Source organism: Ixodes scapularis, unplaced genomic scaffold (assembly GCF_016920785.2).
Source record: "Ixodes scapularis isolate PalLabHiFi unplaced genomic scaffold, ASM1692078v2 PGA_scaffold8__174_contigs__length_109621045, whole genome shotgun sequence".
NCBI lineage: Eukaryota > Metazoa > Arthropoda > Arachnida > Ixodida > Ixodidae > Ixodes > Ixodes scapularis.
The window spans coordinates 79,182,841-79,199,858 of record NW_024609883.1 but is presented as its reverse complement, the minus strand read 5'-3'; the positions used below and the strand labels follow the sequence as shown (position 1 = coordinate 79,199,858).

Sequence of the window (17,018 nt, the reverse complement as noted above, 5' to 3'; positions counted from 1 at the left end):
TTTTTTTCCGTTCACACACAGTCGTCAGTCCCAAAACCGACGATAAGGTTAAACTAAGGCGGGTAACAGCCTATCGACCTATTGTTTGACTAACGTCGATTTTAAGAAGGGTATCTACTTGGGCCAGTTGGTAATTCATTGTTTCGTAAGTAAAAGCGCTAAAAAAGAAAAAAAAAACGCAAAAAAGAAAGGGCAAGTGAAAGAAACGAACAGCACAGAGCGCTACTTGCAACTAATGTTTATTCACAGAAAAACATGCATATATATCACCGTGAAATCACGACATGTACGACAGAAATGCGACATCATCCAATCAATGCTTGTCTATCTGCTGTCTACTCTACGAAGGATTTTAAAAACGTCAGCTCAGAGCCCAACAGGGCTATCGATGGAGCGCTGACACACGTGCCTTCAACGCACTCCGTTATGAGGAACGCTTCGGATATCTCCCTTGTCATTTTGTTTCGGTTTCGAGCTAAGATAATGGTGTTGTCAAACTTCGGGACACACCCACATCTGCTACAGTGCACAGCCAGATTTCCCGAGCGTGACGATCTGACTGACAGTGCTTGAGCCTATCATAATCTGCCCAATTTTTGAGTAGCTGAGGATAATACAGAAACCCCATGTTTTGGAGCCCAGCTCTTCGGCGCCCGTTTCCGGCTTGAGCGGCGTCGCCGTCGGCGTAACCGTAAGCTCACGTGATCCCCGTGAGGTCACGCGGGTCACGTGACCTCACGGTTACGCCGACGGTGACGGTGACGCCGCTCGGAGGGAGAAGTAGCAGGCAGGATGAGGAGGTGAGGAGGAGGATGGATGGGTATACCCTCCCCTCAATAACCTTTCCCCTCCTCCTCAAGAGCTGCGCTCTAATTCGGCGTTACAGGGAGTTGTAAACGGCTTTCATTTTTTTACCCCACTTTATTTTGTGGCTCACCTTATGATGCACATAAGGTATAACAACTGATCTACGCCATGGCTTCTCTCTTGCAGCACCACACTCTCCCCGAAGTTTCTTTATAAGGCCTTCTGCCACCCCCCAAGAAGCGTAGGTGGGAAGCTTCCCTCCTCCACCTTTACTACCTGCAACTTAAAGCTATGTTTGCAGGATTTCGTTAAGGAAGCCCCCAGGCATGTAGAAGCAATGCCACTTTTGAGTGATTAGAATCAAATGGTAACACCCCTTTCTTAGCCCTAGGACAATAAAACCAACAGACATGTGAATGCCTAAGTAAAATGTTAAGATCTAAAAACTGTAAGCTACCATCCCCGGGACTTTCACAGGGAAACTGAGCCCTGAAGCACTGTCCTTAAACACTTCTAATTAACATTCTTGAAATGAAGCCTTCTCTTTCAGAACCCTCATTCGAATGAAAAAAAGAAAAACACACACGCACACAATCAGGTAATCGTCTACGTACCTGAAAACACGAATGACTTCTTCATCCAACCGGCTTTAAATTTCCCTGTCCGCTAAAAACCGGTCGCTCAGCACGGGTGCCACGCTCGTCGCAATACATACACCCTTCTTCTGTACGAGAAAAGTGTATGTACCGGTTTGTAGCCGGTACATACACCGGCTAAAAACCGGTTTTTAGGCTGAGTTTAGGTTCTTCATTTCGTTAGGACAGGCCGTTACGGCGCCGTGGCTTAGTTGGTTAAAGCGCCTGTCTAGTAAACAGGAGATCGTGAGTTCGAATCTCACCGGTGCCTTTTGCTGTTCGTATCGAACTCTTTTCTTAAAAACAGGTTCTTTGCTGCAGTTTTCGGTTCATCGTTTCCTTTTCGCAGGCCGTCTGGCGCCGTGGCTTAGTTGGTTAAAGCGCCTGTCTAGTAAACAGGAGATCGTGAGTTCGAATCTCACCGGTGCCTTTTGCTGTTCGTATCGAACTCTTTTCTTAAAAACAGGTTCTTTGCTGCAGTTTTCGGTTCATCGTTTCCTTTTCGCAGGCCGTCTGGCGCCGTGGCTTAGTTGGTTAAAGCGCCTGTCTAGTAAACAGGAGATCGTGAGTTCGAATCTCACCGGTGCCTTTTGCTGTTCGTATCGAACTCTTTTCTTAAAAACAGGTTCTTTGCTGCAGTTTTCGGTTCATCGTTTCCTTTTCGCAGGCCGTCTGGCGCCGTGGCTTAGTTGGTTAAAGCGCCTGTCTAGTAAACAGGAGATCGTGAGTTCGAATCTCACCGGTGCCTTTTGCTGTTCGTATCGAACTCTTTTCTTAAAAACAGGTTCTTTGCTGCAGTTTTCGGTTCATCGTTTCCTTTTCGCAGGCCGTCTGGCGCCGTGGCTTAGTTGGTTAAAGCGCCTGTCTAGTAAACAGGAGATCGTGAGTTCGAATCTCACCGGTGCCTTTTGCTGTTCGTATCGAACTCTTTTCTTAAAAACAGGTTCTTTGCTGCAGTTTTCGGTTCATCGTTTCCTTTTCGCAGGCCGTCTGGCGCCGTGGCTTAGTTGGTTAAAGCGCCTGTCTAGTAAACAGGAGATCGTGAGTTCGAATCTCACCGGTGCCTTTTGCTGTTCGTATCGAACTCTTTTCTTAAAAACAGGTTCTTTGCTGCAGTTTTCGGTTCATCGTTTCCTTTCCGCAGGCCGTCTGGCGCCGTGGCTTAGTTGGTTAAAGCGCCTGTCTAGTAAACAGGAGATCGTGAGTTCGAATCTCACCGGTGCCTTTTGCTGTTCGTATCGAACTCTTTTCTTAAAAACAGGTTCTTTGCTGCAGTTTTCGGTTCATCGTTTCCTTTTCGCAGGCCGTCTGGCGCCGTGGCTTAGTTGGTTAAAGCGCCTGTCTAGTAAACAGGAGATCGTGAGTTCGAATCTCACCGGTGCCTTTTGCTGTTCGTATCGAACTCTTTTCTTAAAAACAGGTTCTTTGCTGCAGTTTTCGGTTCATCGTTTCCTTTCCGCAGGCCGTCTGGCGCCGTGGCTTAGTTGGTTAAAGCGCCTGTCTAGTAAACAGGAGATCGTGAGTTCGAATCTCACCGGTGCCTTTCGCTGATGAAAATAAACCCTGGAGAAGGGGAACAAGAGGGACAAAGGACAAACACAATACGAACAGCCTTTCGCTGTTCGTATTGAACTCTTTTTTTTTAAAACAGGTTCTTTGCTGCAGTTTTCGGTTCATCCCTTCCTCTTTCGCAGGCCGTTGCGGCGCCGTGGCTTAGTTGGTTAAAGCGCCTGTCTAGTAAACAGGAGATCGTGAGTTCGAATCTCGCCGGTGCCTTTTGCTGTTCGTATCGAACTCTTCTTTAAAAACAGGTTCTTTGCTGCAGTTTTCGGTTCATCACTTCACTTCCTTTTTTCGCGGGCCGTTGCGGCGCCGTGGCTTATTCCACTTCCGGCCGCCGAAGCGAAAGGACGTGTGAGCATGAGCTCCGTCGGAGCGGGTTCAGCGGCCGCTGGCCGCGGTAACAGGAACATGGCTTCTGCCGAACAGGACTACCAAGTTATCCTGCCAACGCTTCCAACAGGTACAACTATTTTGAATACTGCTTTTTTGCACGCCGATGTGACCATGAGGCCATACCGTCTGGAACATTTTCGTGACGCCCTGGTTGGCCTGGCACTGCTCCCCGAGGTGCTCGCCTTGGGGGCGTACCAGTACAACCACGTTTGGGCCGTCACCTTCAAGAGTGTCGAGGGCAAGAAAAAACTGCTCGCCGCCGGGGATTTCACAGTCAAGGAAGGACGGTGCGTCGTTGTCGACCCAAGCAACCAGGACACGCGGCTGAAGCTCCACTGGCTGCTGCACCACGTCCCGGACGACGAAGTGCGAGTGGCCTTGGCGCCCTACGGAAAGGTGACGGAAGTCGCCAGAGACGTGTGGCGGGCCCAGGGGTGCGCCGGCATGTTGTCCACGACGCGCTCGGTGTCCATCAGGCTCAAGGCCGGACTCACCGTGGACTCCCTCCCTCATCAGCTGCGCGTCGCTGGGGACCTGGCGCTCGTGGTTGTGCCGGGCAGGGCGCCGCTGTGCCTTCGGTGCCGAGGGAAAGGCCACATTCGTCGAGAGTGTCGTGTGCCGCGTTGTGCTCTCTGTCGGCGCTTCGGCCACGAAGACAGCCAGTGCATAAGGACGTACGCTAGCGTCACGGGGCCCGTGGGGAATGAGGACACGTCCGAGCTACTCATGGATGTGGTCGAGTCCCAAGAAGCAGCCGGAGGCGAAGGTGGCGAGCCTCCTACAGAGGCGACGCCCACCGGGCTTTCCGCCGGGGACAGAGCCGACAGCGGGAACGACGGTGAGCGACGCCGTCATCCTGAGGCGCTGCCTGTGGACGGTACCCCTGCTTCGAAAGGTGTCACAGAGACCGCAGTTTCGGCTGTGGCGGCGACGCCCAGCGAGGAGTCGGAAGCCATGAGTGTCGGGGAGGCAGGCTCCAGCGGCGCAGTCCCCAAGCGGGCTCGCGAAGACGTCGACGAAGGTCTAATCGTAAGTGCGGTCCTTCCCGAGGAACCGCCCCGAAAAGCGACTCCTGTGCGTCGGGCAAGCCTCAAGCCTAAGCCCAACATCCCTCCGGAGAGGCGACCACCGGCGACACCACCCCCGTAGGTGCGATAACCCGTTTTTTGTTGGGCACCTCTTCTCGGACTGGAAACCGACAATACTTTGAGGGGACGATGTCCTCGTGCCGCCGCTTTGTGGCCCGAATTTTCGGCGAACTCTCTCGTCGGACCCACCGGGCGGCACACCGGGACTGTGAGTCTGTCGTCGTTTTTCAGCGACTTGAGCTGTGCACCATGCGGCCCGTTTGATCTAGTTTTTGATGGCAGTAAGCCTTGAGACAGCGCTTCGCGTCGCTACGCTGAATGTGCGAGGCCTGGGAGCAAGGCGGCGGCAGTACCAGCTGAGCCGCCTTTTCCTGGAAAACGACCTTGACGTAGTCGCTGTCCAAGAGACAAAGGTGGAAGGCGCAGAGCAAACGGACCGCATGGTGCAACCTTTCAGATCGCGATACAATGTATGTGTGTGCCACTCCGTTGGTACATCAGGGGGTTGTGCTCTTTTTTTGCGTAATTCTTTGGGAATTGTGGAAGAAACAGTGATTGTTTGTGAATCAGGCCGCTTGATTGTTTGTGATTTTTCTTTTTCGGGGTTGCAGTGGCGAGCTATCTGCGTTTATGCGCCAAACCGGGAGAGTGATAGGAGAATGTTTTTTGAACGCGTTGAATCTTATCTGAACTGTGAAAGATTTGTTATTTTTTTGGGTGATTTTAACTGCGTCTGCGCAATAGAAGACAGGGCGCGACAGCTGCCGCTTCGGGACCAGAGTGCTTTATTTTTGAACTCGTTGGTGCAGGAGTGCAATTTAGAGGACGTCGGGTTTGTTTTGTCGAAGGCAGATTTTCCCCAGTTTACACACTTCCAACGCGAGAGCCACGCGAGGCTAGACAGAGCGTATATCTCCGCAGCCCTGGTTCCCCTGTGCGAGAATTACGAAGTGAAACACGTTTCTTTCAGTGATCATAGTCTGGTAATATTTTCAATCGGATCGAAAGAAACAAAATCGCAGTTCAACTGGGAATTGTGGAAATTTAATGATAAGCTACTAAGAGATGAGATTTTTATGGACGGGGTAAAACAAAGCATTGGGAAATTGCTGGAGGCTGAGTCGGGAAACTCTGTTGTACTGTGGGAGCGCTTCAAAGATGAAGTCAAAATCAGCGCGATTGAAAGATCGTGTATCTTACGCCGCCAGGAAAAGCAAAAAGAAAAAGAGCTACAGTGTCAGTTAGATTTCCTTTTAAGCGTCGAATGTGCGCAACCCGGAAAGTTTACGAGGGAAATAAAAGAAGTTAAAAGTAAACTGGAGCTTATCGATGTCGAAAAATATAGAGGAGCCGTGATAAGAGCCCGCGCCGAACGTCTGTGGTTGGGTGAAACGCCGACGAAGCGTTCACTTGGGGACGAGAAAAGATATGCGACGCAAAATGAAATAAAAGAAATAGAGCATGGGACCGTGGTGACTCGCGATAAAAAGACCATCGAACGCGCTTTCGTGGAATATTACAAAGATCTTTTGGGTCGCCGCAGACACGTGGAAGAAGGATTTGCCAGCGTCCTTTTGCCCCTCATGCCAAAATTAGATGATGAAATTAAAGCCGGCCTTGAGGCACCGATTAGCGTGAGAGAAATAGAGAAGGCTATTGATGAACTGACTCCAGGGAAATCGCCCGGTCCCGACGGCTTAGGTGCCGCCTTCTACAAGGCTTTCAAAGCTGATGTGGCTGAGGTCCTGCACCGCACGATAACGGAGGCGTACGATAGTAAAGCAGTGCCTCCATCCTTCCGGAAAACGCATATAGTATTAATCCCCAAAAGTGATGATCCCGCGAAACTGTTGTCTGTTAAGTCCTACCGTCCCATTAGCCTAACAAACGTAGACTATAAAATCGTCATGAAGGTCTTAGCGCGAAGGCTGCAAGGTGTAATAAAATCTATCGTCGGACCCCATCAAACATGTGGCATCAAGGGGCGAACGATTGCAACTAACATACACGTAGCAAGAAGTATCTTGGAATGTTGTGATGCTTTCGAAGGTCGCGTAGCTATGTTGCAGCTTGATTTGGAAAAGGCGTTCGATAGAGTAGCACATGACGTCCTTTTTTGTATTTTAGAGCACGTGAACGTTGGGTCTTTATTGTTGGAATGGGTTAAAATGTCCTACGCGGAGTGTTATGCGAGTGTGATTGTTAATAAGAAAGTTACAGAAAGTTTTCAAGTCCTCTCCTCGGTACGGCAAGGGTGCCCATTATCGCCATTGTTGTTTGCTCTCTATTTAGAGCCTTTTTGTTTAAAACTCCTTTTTAATGAAAGAATACGCGGTTTTAGGTTGTTGTCGAGCGAAGTCAAGATACTTTCGTACGCAGACGACATTGCCGTCTTCTGCGAAGACAAAGAAAGTGTTTGCGAGGTAGTCAAAGAAGCACTTAATTTTTGTAAATTTTCGGGCAGTGTTATCAATTGGGATAAATGCGTGGGCTACTGGCTTGGTAGCTGGGAAAGTACACCAGCTGTTTTTGAAAGAGTTACTTGGTCTTGTTTGCCGGGCAGGTACCTCGGAGTGCCGCTTGAGCACTACCGCGATTCTACTGAGTACTGGAGGGAAGAAGTCGAGAGGGCTCGGGATAAAACGGCAAAGTGGGGGGGTCTAAATCTTTCAATGTTTGCCCGCTCCACAGTTTGTAATTTGTTTATCGTTGCTAAAGTCTGGTACGTGCTCCAGGCTTTGTGTATGTCTAGAGTAAGCGTTCAAAAGTTTCACCGAGTGTTCGCGATTTTTGTGTGGGGGTCGGTGTGGGAGCGCACCGGTCGTACAAATTTGTTCCGCTCTGTGAAAAGTGGCGGGCTAGGCCTGGCTCATCTATTTCTGCGGCAAGTGGTGTCTAGATTTATGTTTTTGCGGGATCAGGGGGATCCTTTTCTGCGGACTGTATTACAAGTTAGGCTCCGTAATGCATTGTCTGAGTTTGTTGTGTCCTCGAGTGATGTCAGATGTACGCGGGTTCGAGGTTTCCTGCGCGAAGTGATTTTGGCTTTCCATTTTCTCAAGGTTCGATTTTCGTTGGAGTACTTAAGCGAAGTTACACGAAAGCGCCTGTACAAAGACTTAGTCGAGGTGGTCTTCCCTGTGCCTTTGTATCGGTCTCTTTTCTGTGAGGGCCCGGGCCAGGATGTCCTTAAAAGAGTTAAACGGATGCCAGTAAGGCCAGCCGTGAAGTCTTTCTTTTTTCAGCTGCACACCGGCACGCTTCCCGTTAAGCCATGGCTTGAAGAAAAAGGCATTTTTGTTCCTTGGTCGATTAACTGCCTCTTGTGCCGGAAACCCGAGACTATCGATCATATTTTCTTGGATTGCTGGGATGCGATATTCCACTGGGACATTATGCAGCGTACTTTAAAAAAGAGTCTCCCAGTGTCATCCTATGGCATCCGTTTTCTTCCCGTAGAAAATGAAGGGGGCGTTCCCTACGACATGTTTATGGCCTTGGCCCTGCACAGCATGTGGAAATCGAGGATGGCTGTGCGACACGCTGACGTCGATGCTCGCCCCGTGCGGGATTACTTTATCGAGCATATTGTTCACTTAAGAGAATTGTACAGAGCACAGAGTGAACAGCCTGACTGGATTCCAGTGTTAGACAGTCTTGTCGCCCTGAGAGTCTTTTAAACCATGTGCGCCGGCTAGGCCGAGCCGGATGCTTTTAACCTTCCAATTTTTGTGCGATTGTTTAACTACGTTTATGTTCCAAGCCGGCAATAAAGAAAAAAAAAAAAAAAAAAAAAAAAAAAAAGCGGCGCCGTGGCTTAGTTGGTTAAAGCGCCTGTCTAGTAAACAGGAGATCGTGAGTTCGAATCTCACCGGTGTCTTTTGCTGCCCCAAGCGTCTGTATGATTTTTTTTTTTTTTTCAATGAATGACCGGTTAGTGGTACTGTTTTTGATTCTGACCTTCCCTTCGACTGGTCATTCAATTTTTTTCTTTCGTAGTTTAAGCTTTTGCAGCAGCCCTCAAATTCTGCTTGCCATACCGTCTGTTTCAACCTAATGGGACAAAGCAATAAAGACGATATGGTCAAGACTCAAAGTAGGAAGCTCGCACTGCAGGCGGGACAACTCAAAGACCTCCCTCCATGCTGTTATAATCGTTTCCGTGACTATTACTGTTGTTCATTGCTAAACCCTTTTGATCCAAGCGTTCGACTCAATTTGCGCGAGCACTGCATGATTGAACGCAGCTCGCGTCCGCGCCCGCGGGCTTGCGCAGTACGGCGCCCCGCTAGCTGACAGTGCAGGTGGTACCCTTTGGCCCAGCGCGGTTAGCGGCGGTCCAAGCACGTGCACTTGGCTACAGACTCCGACGCGGCCACACGCCAGCGTTCAAGGAACCGTCGGCGACGTAACAAGCGGGCAACCACACCCCGGCACCACAACGACAGCGACGTCGTCGAAGCCGCCGCCGCCGCTGCAGCTGCATCCTGTTTCCAGAGCGGCTCCTATTACCGGCGGTCGCCGTCCCGAAGCGACGACCAACGCTTTTTTTTCAAAACTTTTTATTTTATTTGGGCGGCACGGTTTCGCGCACGAGTGGAGAGTTTCGAGTTGGAAGACCACTTACACGTTCGTGAAACGAAAGTGCAACGAAATATCCTTCCCGATACTCGTTCATAAAGTAACGAAGAGTATCACACGTTACCTTTAGACCTTGAAGGAACAGCCGTTACTTCATTTACCACAGGGCTCTAACAGGTAACGAAAGCCGGGGTCAGACTGCTTATATTACATCATACAAAAGCCAGCATGCGTACAAATTCGAACACGAGTCACCGCGAGATCCGTGCTTCGAATGCCGCATGGCAATGATGGCAAGGAGGAAACTTGGCACGCGGCATTTGAACCACGTGTATTACGGAATCGCCTGGATAAAAATGACGCTTTGCGTTTCAAACCGATGTGCATCAAGGAGCTCCAGTTCGGAAATGCACTGGGCTCAAATACTGGTAAAAACCGAGGGAGAGGGGGAGAGGAGAGCGAGCGAGGGACATCAAAACTCCTAGCTCTGGTTGGAGTGATTAGTGGGTAGACATTTGCCTTTGCTCACTGCTTGAACGGGAACGCCGTACGCTGGTGTTCGACGTTCGAACGCGTTTCGAATTTGGAGTGAAGGCAAAGGCAGCAGCTAGTTTGGCGGCCGTCTATCCAGTGATCACTTCAACCAGGGGCCCTAAACTCGTCGAACACAAAGTTGGAGCCCGAAGTTAGCGGAGCGCGTCGATTGGACGCCGCCGAAAAAAGCGCCAAGTCATCGTCGTGATCGTCCAATCGGTGCGTTCCGTGAACTTCGGCCCAAACTTTGTGTTCGACGAGTTTGGCACCCCTGAGCTCGGCGCTTTGACGGAATAGTGCTCGAACAGTACCCTGCTCGCGTCCTTTACCAATAGATGAAGTTGCGTGACGCGCCATTGAAAGTAAGATGGAAAGCAAAATCTGGGCTTTCATTTGTATTTCGTTGTTCTTATATTTTGTATTACATTATTGAAATCATTTAAAGCACCCTTAACTAAAACTAATCCTATCCGGAAGAAACAAAAAGGGGTAAAGGGGGAACGAAAAGTAGGGCCAAATTTTTACTTTTTTAAATAGCGCTGTACTCCGGACACCCAGTATTGGCGACGCCGGCGAATTATAAGGGGCACTCTGGTCAGGCGAAATGGCAGACGAGAGGTGGTCGTTTTCATCGTTCAGCACAAGGAATTTCTTGCACTGCGGCGTAAAATCGGTGTTACATATAAAAAACAAAGCGACTTTTTAACGATGGAAGCCTTCTCCTAGTCAGTGCGTAGGAATGACACGGCGGAAGCATAAAAATAATCACTAGAAACGATGTTTGTTTCTAGGCTGCCTACGAGAACCAAGCAGCGGAAGTCGAAACGACCTCCTCTCTTGAGCTTCTCGGCGTTGCCGCTACGCGGCGTTGATTTCGCTGCAGTCGCCATGACTCGATTGACTTTGCCGCTAATGGATTACACGCCTTTCGAGTTGTGATGTCACCTCCTGCGTTAAACCGAGGACACGCGGTCATTTACATAAACGCGCGCGCGTGCGCCCGAGAATATACCTAAATATCGACAACCTTTTTCGTTTTATTTTCCAACCCCCCACGTAGCTTACAGCTGCGCCGCCGGATGTTCCATCAACCCTAGAGGGAATTAGCTGCTTCGTGGAAGATTTTAAAAGACCAGTCTAAAATAAACCTATGCTAAAAAAAAATTAATAAAAAACATATACACAGAAATAGAAAGCGAGAAAGAAAGAGCATATCAGCTATCGACCTATCGATGTTTGTCTAGGACTCGGTAAGAGAGGAACGGATTGCTTTGAAAACGCAATAACAAAAGCGAAACAAAGCAAAAAAATAACTTGAACGAAATAGTGAACGAGAATTAGGAACGTTGCGGAAAGTTTTATAAGCAACGACGTAGATCGCGACTCAAACGTATCGGGTTCTTGAATCGGAAAGAGGATGATGATCCTTGACCGCATGAGACGTGACTCGCACAGGCGACGACGTCTTTTTGCTATTTCCGGTTATTACGGACCGCTCCGCTTAATATAACGTCGTTTAGTGTCACACCCGAAAATGGGGACCTCGACTCTATAATTCCTCGCCATAAGATTGGTGGTTGATGTTTTTCTTTAATAATGAGTGATATAGTCGAGTCGGTTAGGTAGAAGGAATGCGGTCATGTAAGGTCTGAATCGGAAATGCCTTTAACTGCTTATCAAATTATTTGAAAAAAGTCAAAAACATATATAGATTTGATTTGAGGAAATATTGCCGCAGTCGACATTTGCTGCCTAGGACACAGTTTGAGGTAGCGTCCAAATATTCGCGATCACTAGTGACAGTAGTGCAGGATTTGTAAAATGATTGGGTCACATTTCCAAAATTCTACGCTTCCCACAAAAATAAATATAGCAGAACATTGGTTGAGACAAAAATGATGGTAAACTTTGAACGAAACACATTTGAGTACTTAAACAAATGCGCTGTAAACGTGATTGAGTGCACTTTCTCCTCCAAAAAATGTTCCTCCAGGTCAACGTCTTAAAGACGCTGGAGCTATTAAAAAATAAATAATAATAAATAACTTCGTAGGTAACATGACCATTTCTGGTTTCAAATTCACCCTTTTCAGGTGCGGCGTTGTTATAGCCACGCTTTTACGGATATAGTAACACTGCAAGTTCGGGCTAGACTCGAGAATAAGGTTGTGTCTATATACGAGAAGTACGGCTGTACTCACGTCCGCGTCAATTCCTTTTTTCTTCTTTTTTTATTTTTTTTATGCGTATTTGTGTTTCTATCATCTGTGTATCCCGGAGTACGTGCGCGTGTATTTTCGTTCGCTGTTTTTGTTTTTGGCGTGAATGGGCAAGGATTGGGATGCAAGGCGTGTCGTTGGGTGTCTGATCAGAGTTGCCTGACCTTTATTTTGCTTTTGTTGCTACCTTCTCGTTGTTGTTTATACTTGTCCCGCGTTGGTATTTTGTTTTTGGTTTGTATGTTCGTCCCGGTTTGAATGTAGTCTGACGTCCCGTTTTGTTAATTCTTTTTGATGTCGGTACTTAATACCCTCCTGATTTTTAAAATTTTTTTATAACGAATGATTAGTTTAGGTTAGGATATATCTTTCCCACGGATTCTATAAAACGTGCGGCGTATACACGTTTTCAAGCAGCCACGCTTCAAGAGCTATTGTGGGCATTATGCGTAGAAAACCTTTCGTTGAGGCAGCAGTTTGGCAACTGTGGGCACGCCTTAGCGGAACTTTGAACATCAAGGCGATCTATACAGACGTTTACACTCAGTGACGCTTCAAAGCGCTATGTCTGGCCACCGTGGATAGAAAATGCTTTGTTGGGGCATCCGTCTGACAACAGGGAGCGCACCTTAGCGGGGCTTGTAAAAACCAGACGAGCTATATACAGGCACTGGCAGCAAGACGGGGGCTTCCAGGGGTCGCCATCTTGCAAGCATGTATACGCGAGGTTATCTGTAGATAGAGTCAGTATAGCAGGACACGAGTTGGGGGGGGGGGGGGGGGGGGGGGGGGACACGAGGGCTGCTGCGTCAGTGCTCGGCTGGGATTCGTGCTCCTTCAATAATGCAGGGGTGGAAGCGCTGCGCCAATTGCGCCACTCTGCGCCAATTCACTTCCCTGCGCCAGCGTGCTCCAAAACGTTAATTTCAGCTTTTTTTTTTTGTGTGTTTTCTCTAAATTTAGCGGAAAACGGTTGGCCACTGGCCACCATATGGTGTGTACTTTTGTTTAGGCGTCAGTGCGGGTGACTCGTACCAACTCGACTGGGGCTCCGAACCACGTTTAACCACAGGGCGAGGTGTCGATTTTAGTTCATCGAGAGTGAGATGTCGATTTTGACTACAAAGAGCGCTTGATATACGAACACATCGGTTTGGTTTCGGGCATAGTTGGTTGGCGCGGTTGGAGTGCGCATGCAGTTGCCCGTGGTCTCGATTTGCCGTGATCGTGGGAGTTAGTGCCTCGGCACCGGTGGGCTACTTCGGCCATCAACATGAGCAGAAGTAAGTGGTCTTTACTAGCTTTACCTGTCATTTGGTAGCGTACCATATTTTGACACTTAGCCGTTAAGAAACACGTACTATGTTAGTTACGTTTGTTTTTCTTTGCGAACGCAGTTAAGAAACACGCGCTGTTAGTTTCGTTTGTTTTTCTTTGCGAGCGCATGCACATGCGCCAACATGAGTAAAAATAAATGGTCTTTACTAGTTTTACCTGTTATTTGGTAGCGTACCATATTTGGACGCTTAGCCGTGAAGAATCGCGAGCACAGGCACATGCGTTCTCGAGTTCAATTTGTCTTGTCAAAACGAAACCAAACGCATCATTGTGTGCGCGAATGTGCACGCTCTCGTGTGTTGTTTCCCACCGTCAGACCACTGGCGAAAACAATACCCGCGATCTTAAGCGAGTTGGTTAATTGGCAGTGCTACACACTTTTTTTTCTTTCCTTTAGCGTGGAGGAGCGGGGGCTACACCAGAAATGCCGTACAACACTCCCGCGCTGCCGATTCCTGTCTTGAACGCACCTTAACTTGCTATAGCCACTCTACTCGTACAAGTTTCGGGTATAGGTGTATCTGGTTGGGGGGGGGGGGGGGGGGGGGGTTGGGTAGAGAGAAGCTGGTGGGCTTTTTGTCACGTAAGGAGGCAGTCTGCCCCGCAGGGTTCAGCGCCTGATCAGCTACATCTCATTTTCAGTCTCGTTCAAACGGTCTTCTCTTAAAGCACTTCTACTGAGTGCATAAGAACTCATAAGCAAGGGTGTGGCAGTTAAGGACATGGACAAGGTGGGGAGTGGACACCTCCTGCTAAGTGATGTGAACTCTAAACTGCCAAAGTACTCGAGCGCACAAAAGAAATGGACTTTGCTCTTCAAACTGTGAAAAAAAAGCTGAACTTCAGTGTTTTCTAATGTACAGAGATTCAGCTTAGTCACAACCTTTTTTTTTCTTTTTGAACATGGAAGCCTGTGGGCTCTTCTAGTCAGTGTTTATGCTGCGTATGTATTAGTGGATGTGATATTTTTAAGACAATATATTTTTCCATCTAAAGTGATATAGATATAGCTTTGTATGTTAACTTGGGTGTAGGGGTTACTGTATTTTATGAACAGGGATTAAGAACATTCGTATTTAATGAAAACAGGTCAGCAAGGACTGCTTTATTTTGAAACATGTTGCGGTACCTTAATTTTTTTATGGAGACACGCAATGCTCAACATTTTATGGAGTACATAAGGTTGCATTGCTCTTCTGTCGATGCTTAAAGTTGCATATGTACGAGTGACTGGTATTCTAAAGATATAAAATACAGATTTTATTTTGCATCTGAATTTTTGTCAGATGTCAGTAGCCTTGTATTCTGTTACTAAACTTGATGTAGGGATTTTTAAGCAGTGATTGAACATGTGTATTCTTTATTAAACAAAAACTGTAGTAAGCGAAAGTAGTTTATCTGCCACCTTGTAGTGGTTTAGTTTTCTGGATACATGTTTACAATTGGTCTATTAAATCGACGGTTTTATACTGGCGTGGCTCAAGTTGTGCTTTTATTGTCGGGGCCTCCCATATAAAGTCTCATGACTCTGCCTGCTGCCGGAATGGTTTTCAAAGCCTTTCCTTTGCGTAACTTGCCGATATTCCATATTTCAATAGAATAGAAATAGAAAGGTATGTATGTATCTTGCTTGAAAATTATTCTGGGATGTGCATGCCTATATTTTTGCTACATTTTCACATTTAGAAACAACAAATCACTTTTAGACACCCGTTCGACCTCCGTTACCTGCTCCAAAACCTACTTCTACGGCTACAAAACTTACTTTTGCTGCTCCCGAGCTGCTCTAAAGCGAGCCTTTTACTGCTCCGAAACTGCTCCAAAGTGGGATTTTTGCTGCTCCCAGCCCTGCTACAAAAGGCTCTAACCCGCTTCCGCCCCTGATAATGCCAAGAGTCCCGAAAAAGAAACTACGAAACGAAATTTTGTTTCAAGTATAGAATCCTGCGTACGACGGGAGAAACGAGTAAACGCTCAGTAGGCCCGATCTGTATTATTATTATTATTACTCTTTGAAATCTATACTTTGAACGTACACGATTTCAACTGTAAAAAATAATAATGTTACGGGGAAACGAGAGAGAGAGAGGGAAAAAAGGGGGAGATGCCCTGCAATCAGTCTTGTATTGTACTGATTTCAAGTAATCCAATTTCTTGTAATCGATTACTGTTTGAGGTGAGTTAGTATTCATTTGATTTATTTATTAGGGAGTCATCGTAATCGCATCTTATTACCTTGGGAAGTACTAAAATTAATTGTAACCTTTACTATTTTTTTCTCACCTTACTAAGAACGCCTTTTTTTTCTTTTTTCTTTACAAGTAGCTTATTAAGGAACCCCTAACTAAGTTTTCAGCGAGAAGATACTCATCCAAAATTTGTGGATTTAGAAGAGAAGTTGTTTTCTAGTTCGGTGATTCGAGTCAAATAATGGACAAAACGAATTAAGGACCCGTTTTCAAACCAGGAGAAAGACGAGCTCTTCCGAAATTCTGAAATAATCAGAAAAGTAACGACTTATGAAGACTCTTTTAGTCAAGAGTAATTGCAATTGCAATCGATTACTTTTTTTACGAGTAACCTCTACTGGACTGCCTGCCATAGAGCCGAGCTTTGTGGGAGGAGACTGCGTGCTGCTCGTCGTCGTCGTGGTTCTAACAACCGGAGGGTATACACATAGGCAGACCTGAAACGTAAAAATAAAGCTAAATGGGGGAAGGAAAGTGGAGAGGGGGAAGGCGAGAAAGACCGTCGCGGGGTGACACTCGATATGACGCCCCGAAGCCCCCCTCGGGCTTGGTCTTGTTCTCCTGTGATGCACCCCCGGGCGTTGTGCAGCAGCAACACACAGAAGACTCAGCTGACACGCACGTGCTCTGCGGGATGGTTGTTGCCGAAAGGAAGGAACAAAAACATCGAGGTCCGACCGACCGACGAAGGAGACCTCCCCGCGTATACACACTCGAGCATGCGCCGCCGCAAAAACGATGAGACGTGTTTATGCCCGTACGCGCGGCTGACTTTGACGATGTGCCCGAAGCATGCCGATTTACAAGCGCGCGTCATTGCCGCCGATGTTTATTTGGGCGACTCGACTGAGCTCGGCTGAGCTGTCCGACTCTCCGTCGTCTGTCTGGGCGACGCGCTCTCTTTTTGTTTGGTCTGGCTCGTTTTCCGACGAATCGTGGTGATACGCTACGCTGACGGGAAGGAGAGAGAGAGACGGCCTTTATGGCCAAGTCTAGTCTCGCAAGTATTCACCACCAGTAGTGAGACTTGTTCATAAACATTTTCGGTTGGGGACACGTGGCGACGCTCAAGGTTTAGAAATATATGTAAACAACACGTCTGTGTGCTGTGTTTGTTCTGATACCCCCAGCAACAGCATCTCTAGTGCGACTTGTTCACAAACAACTTCGGTTGTGGCCACGTGGCGACGCTCAAAGCGTAAATCAAATTTTTAAATGATTGGTCTGCGGGATGTGTATCTTCGTTTTCGCTTTAGAAGGGGATTGGCGGCCGTGTGGGCTCGGAGCACGTGAAGCGAAAGCTCGCGCTGCAGAACCCTAGCATCTTGGGTTCAATCCCCACCCCTGCCCGTTTCGATCTCAATGAGCATCGTACCAGCGTGCTGTCGTGTATCACTACTGCGTGGTGCTCGTTGTTAAAGACCCCAGGCTAGCGGTTGGACTGCACTGGCTGAATTGCTCATCTACAGCTGGGAGACAAGTCGCCCGTTGAAGCAGTCTAAGTTCTAGGCTGTATAAAGATACTCACACCCTCAATTTTCTTTTGTCGCTTTAAGGCCTGTTCACACATGTAGCGGAGCGCTACAAGAGTAGCGCTGACCTCGCGCTAAG

The 17,018-nt window shown here is 47.8% G+C and overlaps 1 protein-coding gene and 11 non-coding genes across 12 annotated transcripts in view; all 12 read left to right on the top strand.

Moving 5' to 3' along the window:
* The first annotated feature begins 1,639 nt into the window (after window positions 1-1,639).
* Trnat-agu lies at window positions 1,640-1,713 on the top strand. Its single transcript has one exon. It is a non-coding gene; the product is annotated as a tRNA-Thr (tRNA).
* An 85-nt stretch (window positions 1,714-1,798) lies between these two features.
* Trnat-agu lies at window positions 1,799-1,872 on the top strand. Its single transcript has one exon. It is a non-coding gene; the product is annotated as a tRNA-Thr (tRNA).
* An 85-nt stretch (window positions 1,873-1,957) lies between these two features.
* On the top strand, window positions 1,958-2,031 carry Trnat-agu. The gene has a single exon. It is a non-coding gene; the product is annotated as a tRNA-Thr (tRNA).
* Window positions 2,032-2,116: 85 nt separating this feature from the next.
* Trnat-agu lies at window positions 2,117-2,190 on the top strand. The gene has a single exon. It is a non-coding gene; the product is annotated as a tRNA-Thr (tRNA).
* An 85-nt stretch (window positions 2,191-2,275) lies between these two features.
* On the top strand, window positions 2,276-2,349 carry Trnat-agu. Its single transcript has one exon. It is a non-coding gene; the product is annotated as a tRNA-Thr (tRNA).
* An 85-nt stretch (window positions 2,350-2,434) lies between these two features.
* On the top strand, window positions 2,435-2,508 carry Trnai-aau. Its single transcript has one exon. It is a non-coding gene; the product is annotated as a tRNA-Thr (tRNA).
* Window positions 2,509-2,593: 85 nt separating this feature from the next.
* Window positions 2,594-2,667, top strand: Trnat-agu. Its single transcript has one exon. It is a non-coding gene; the product is annotated as a tRNA-Thr (tRNA).
* Window positions 2,668-2,752: 85 nt separating this feature from the next.
* On the top strand, window positions 2,753-2,826 carry Trnat-agu. Its single transcript has one exon. It is a non-coding gene; the product is annotated as a tRNA-Thr (tRNA).
* An 85-nt stretch (window positions 2,827-2,911) lies between these two features.
* Window positions 2,912-2,985, top strand: Trnat-agu. Its single transcript has one exon. It is a non-coding gene; the product is annotated as a tRNA-Thr (tRNA).
* A 159-nt stretch (window positions 2,986-3,144) lies between these two features.
* Trnat-agu lies at window positions 3,145-3,218 on the top strand. Its single transcript has one exon. It is a non-coding gene; the product is annotated as a tRNA-Thr (tRNA).
* A 144-nt stretch (window positions 3,219-3,362) lies between these two features.
* Window positions 3,363-17,018, top strand: part of LOC120839251 — a 65,884-nt gene continuing 52,228 nt past the window's right edge. Inside the window, exon 1 of the mRNA XM_042287035.1 lies at window positions 3,363-4,427. Within this exon, the coding sequence (XP_042142969.1) occupies window positions 3,363-4,427 (1,065 nt within the window). The remainder of the gene's footprint in view (window positions 4,428-17,018) is intronic.
* On the top strand, window positions 8,293-8,366 carry Trnat-agu. The gene has a single exon. It is a non-coding gene; the product is annotated as a tRNA-Thr (tRNA).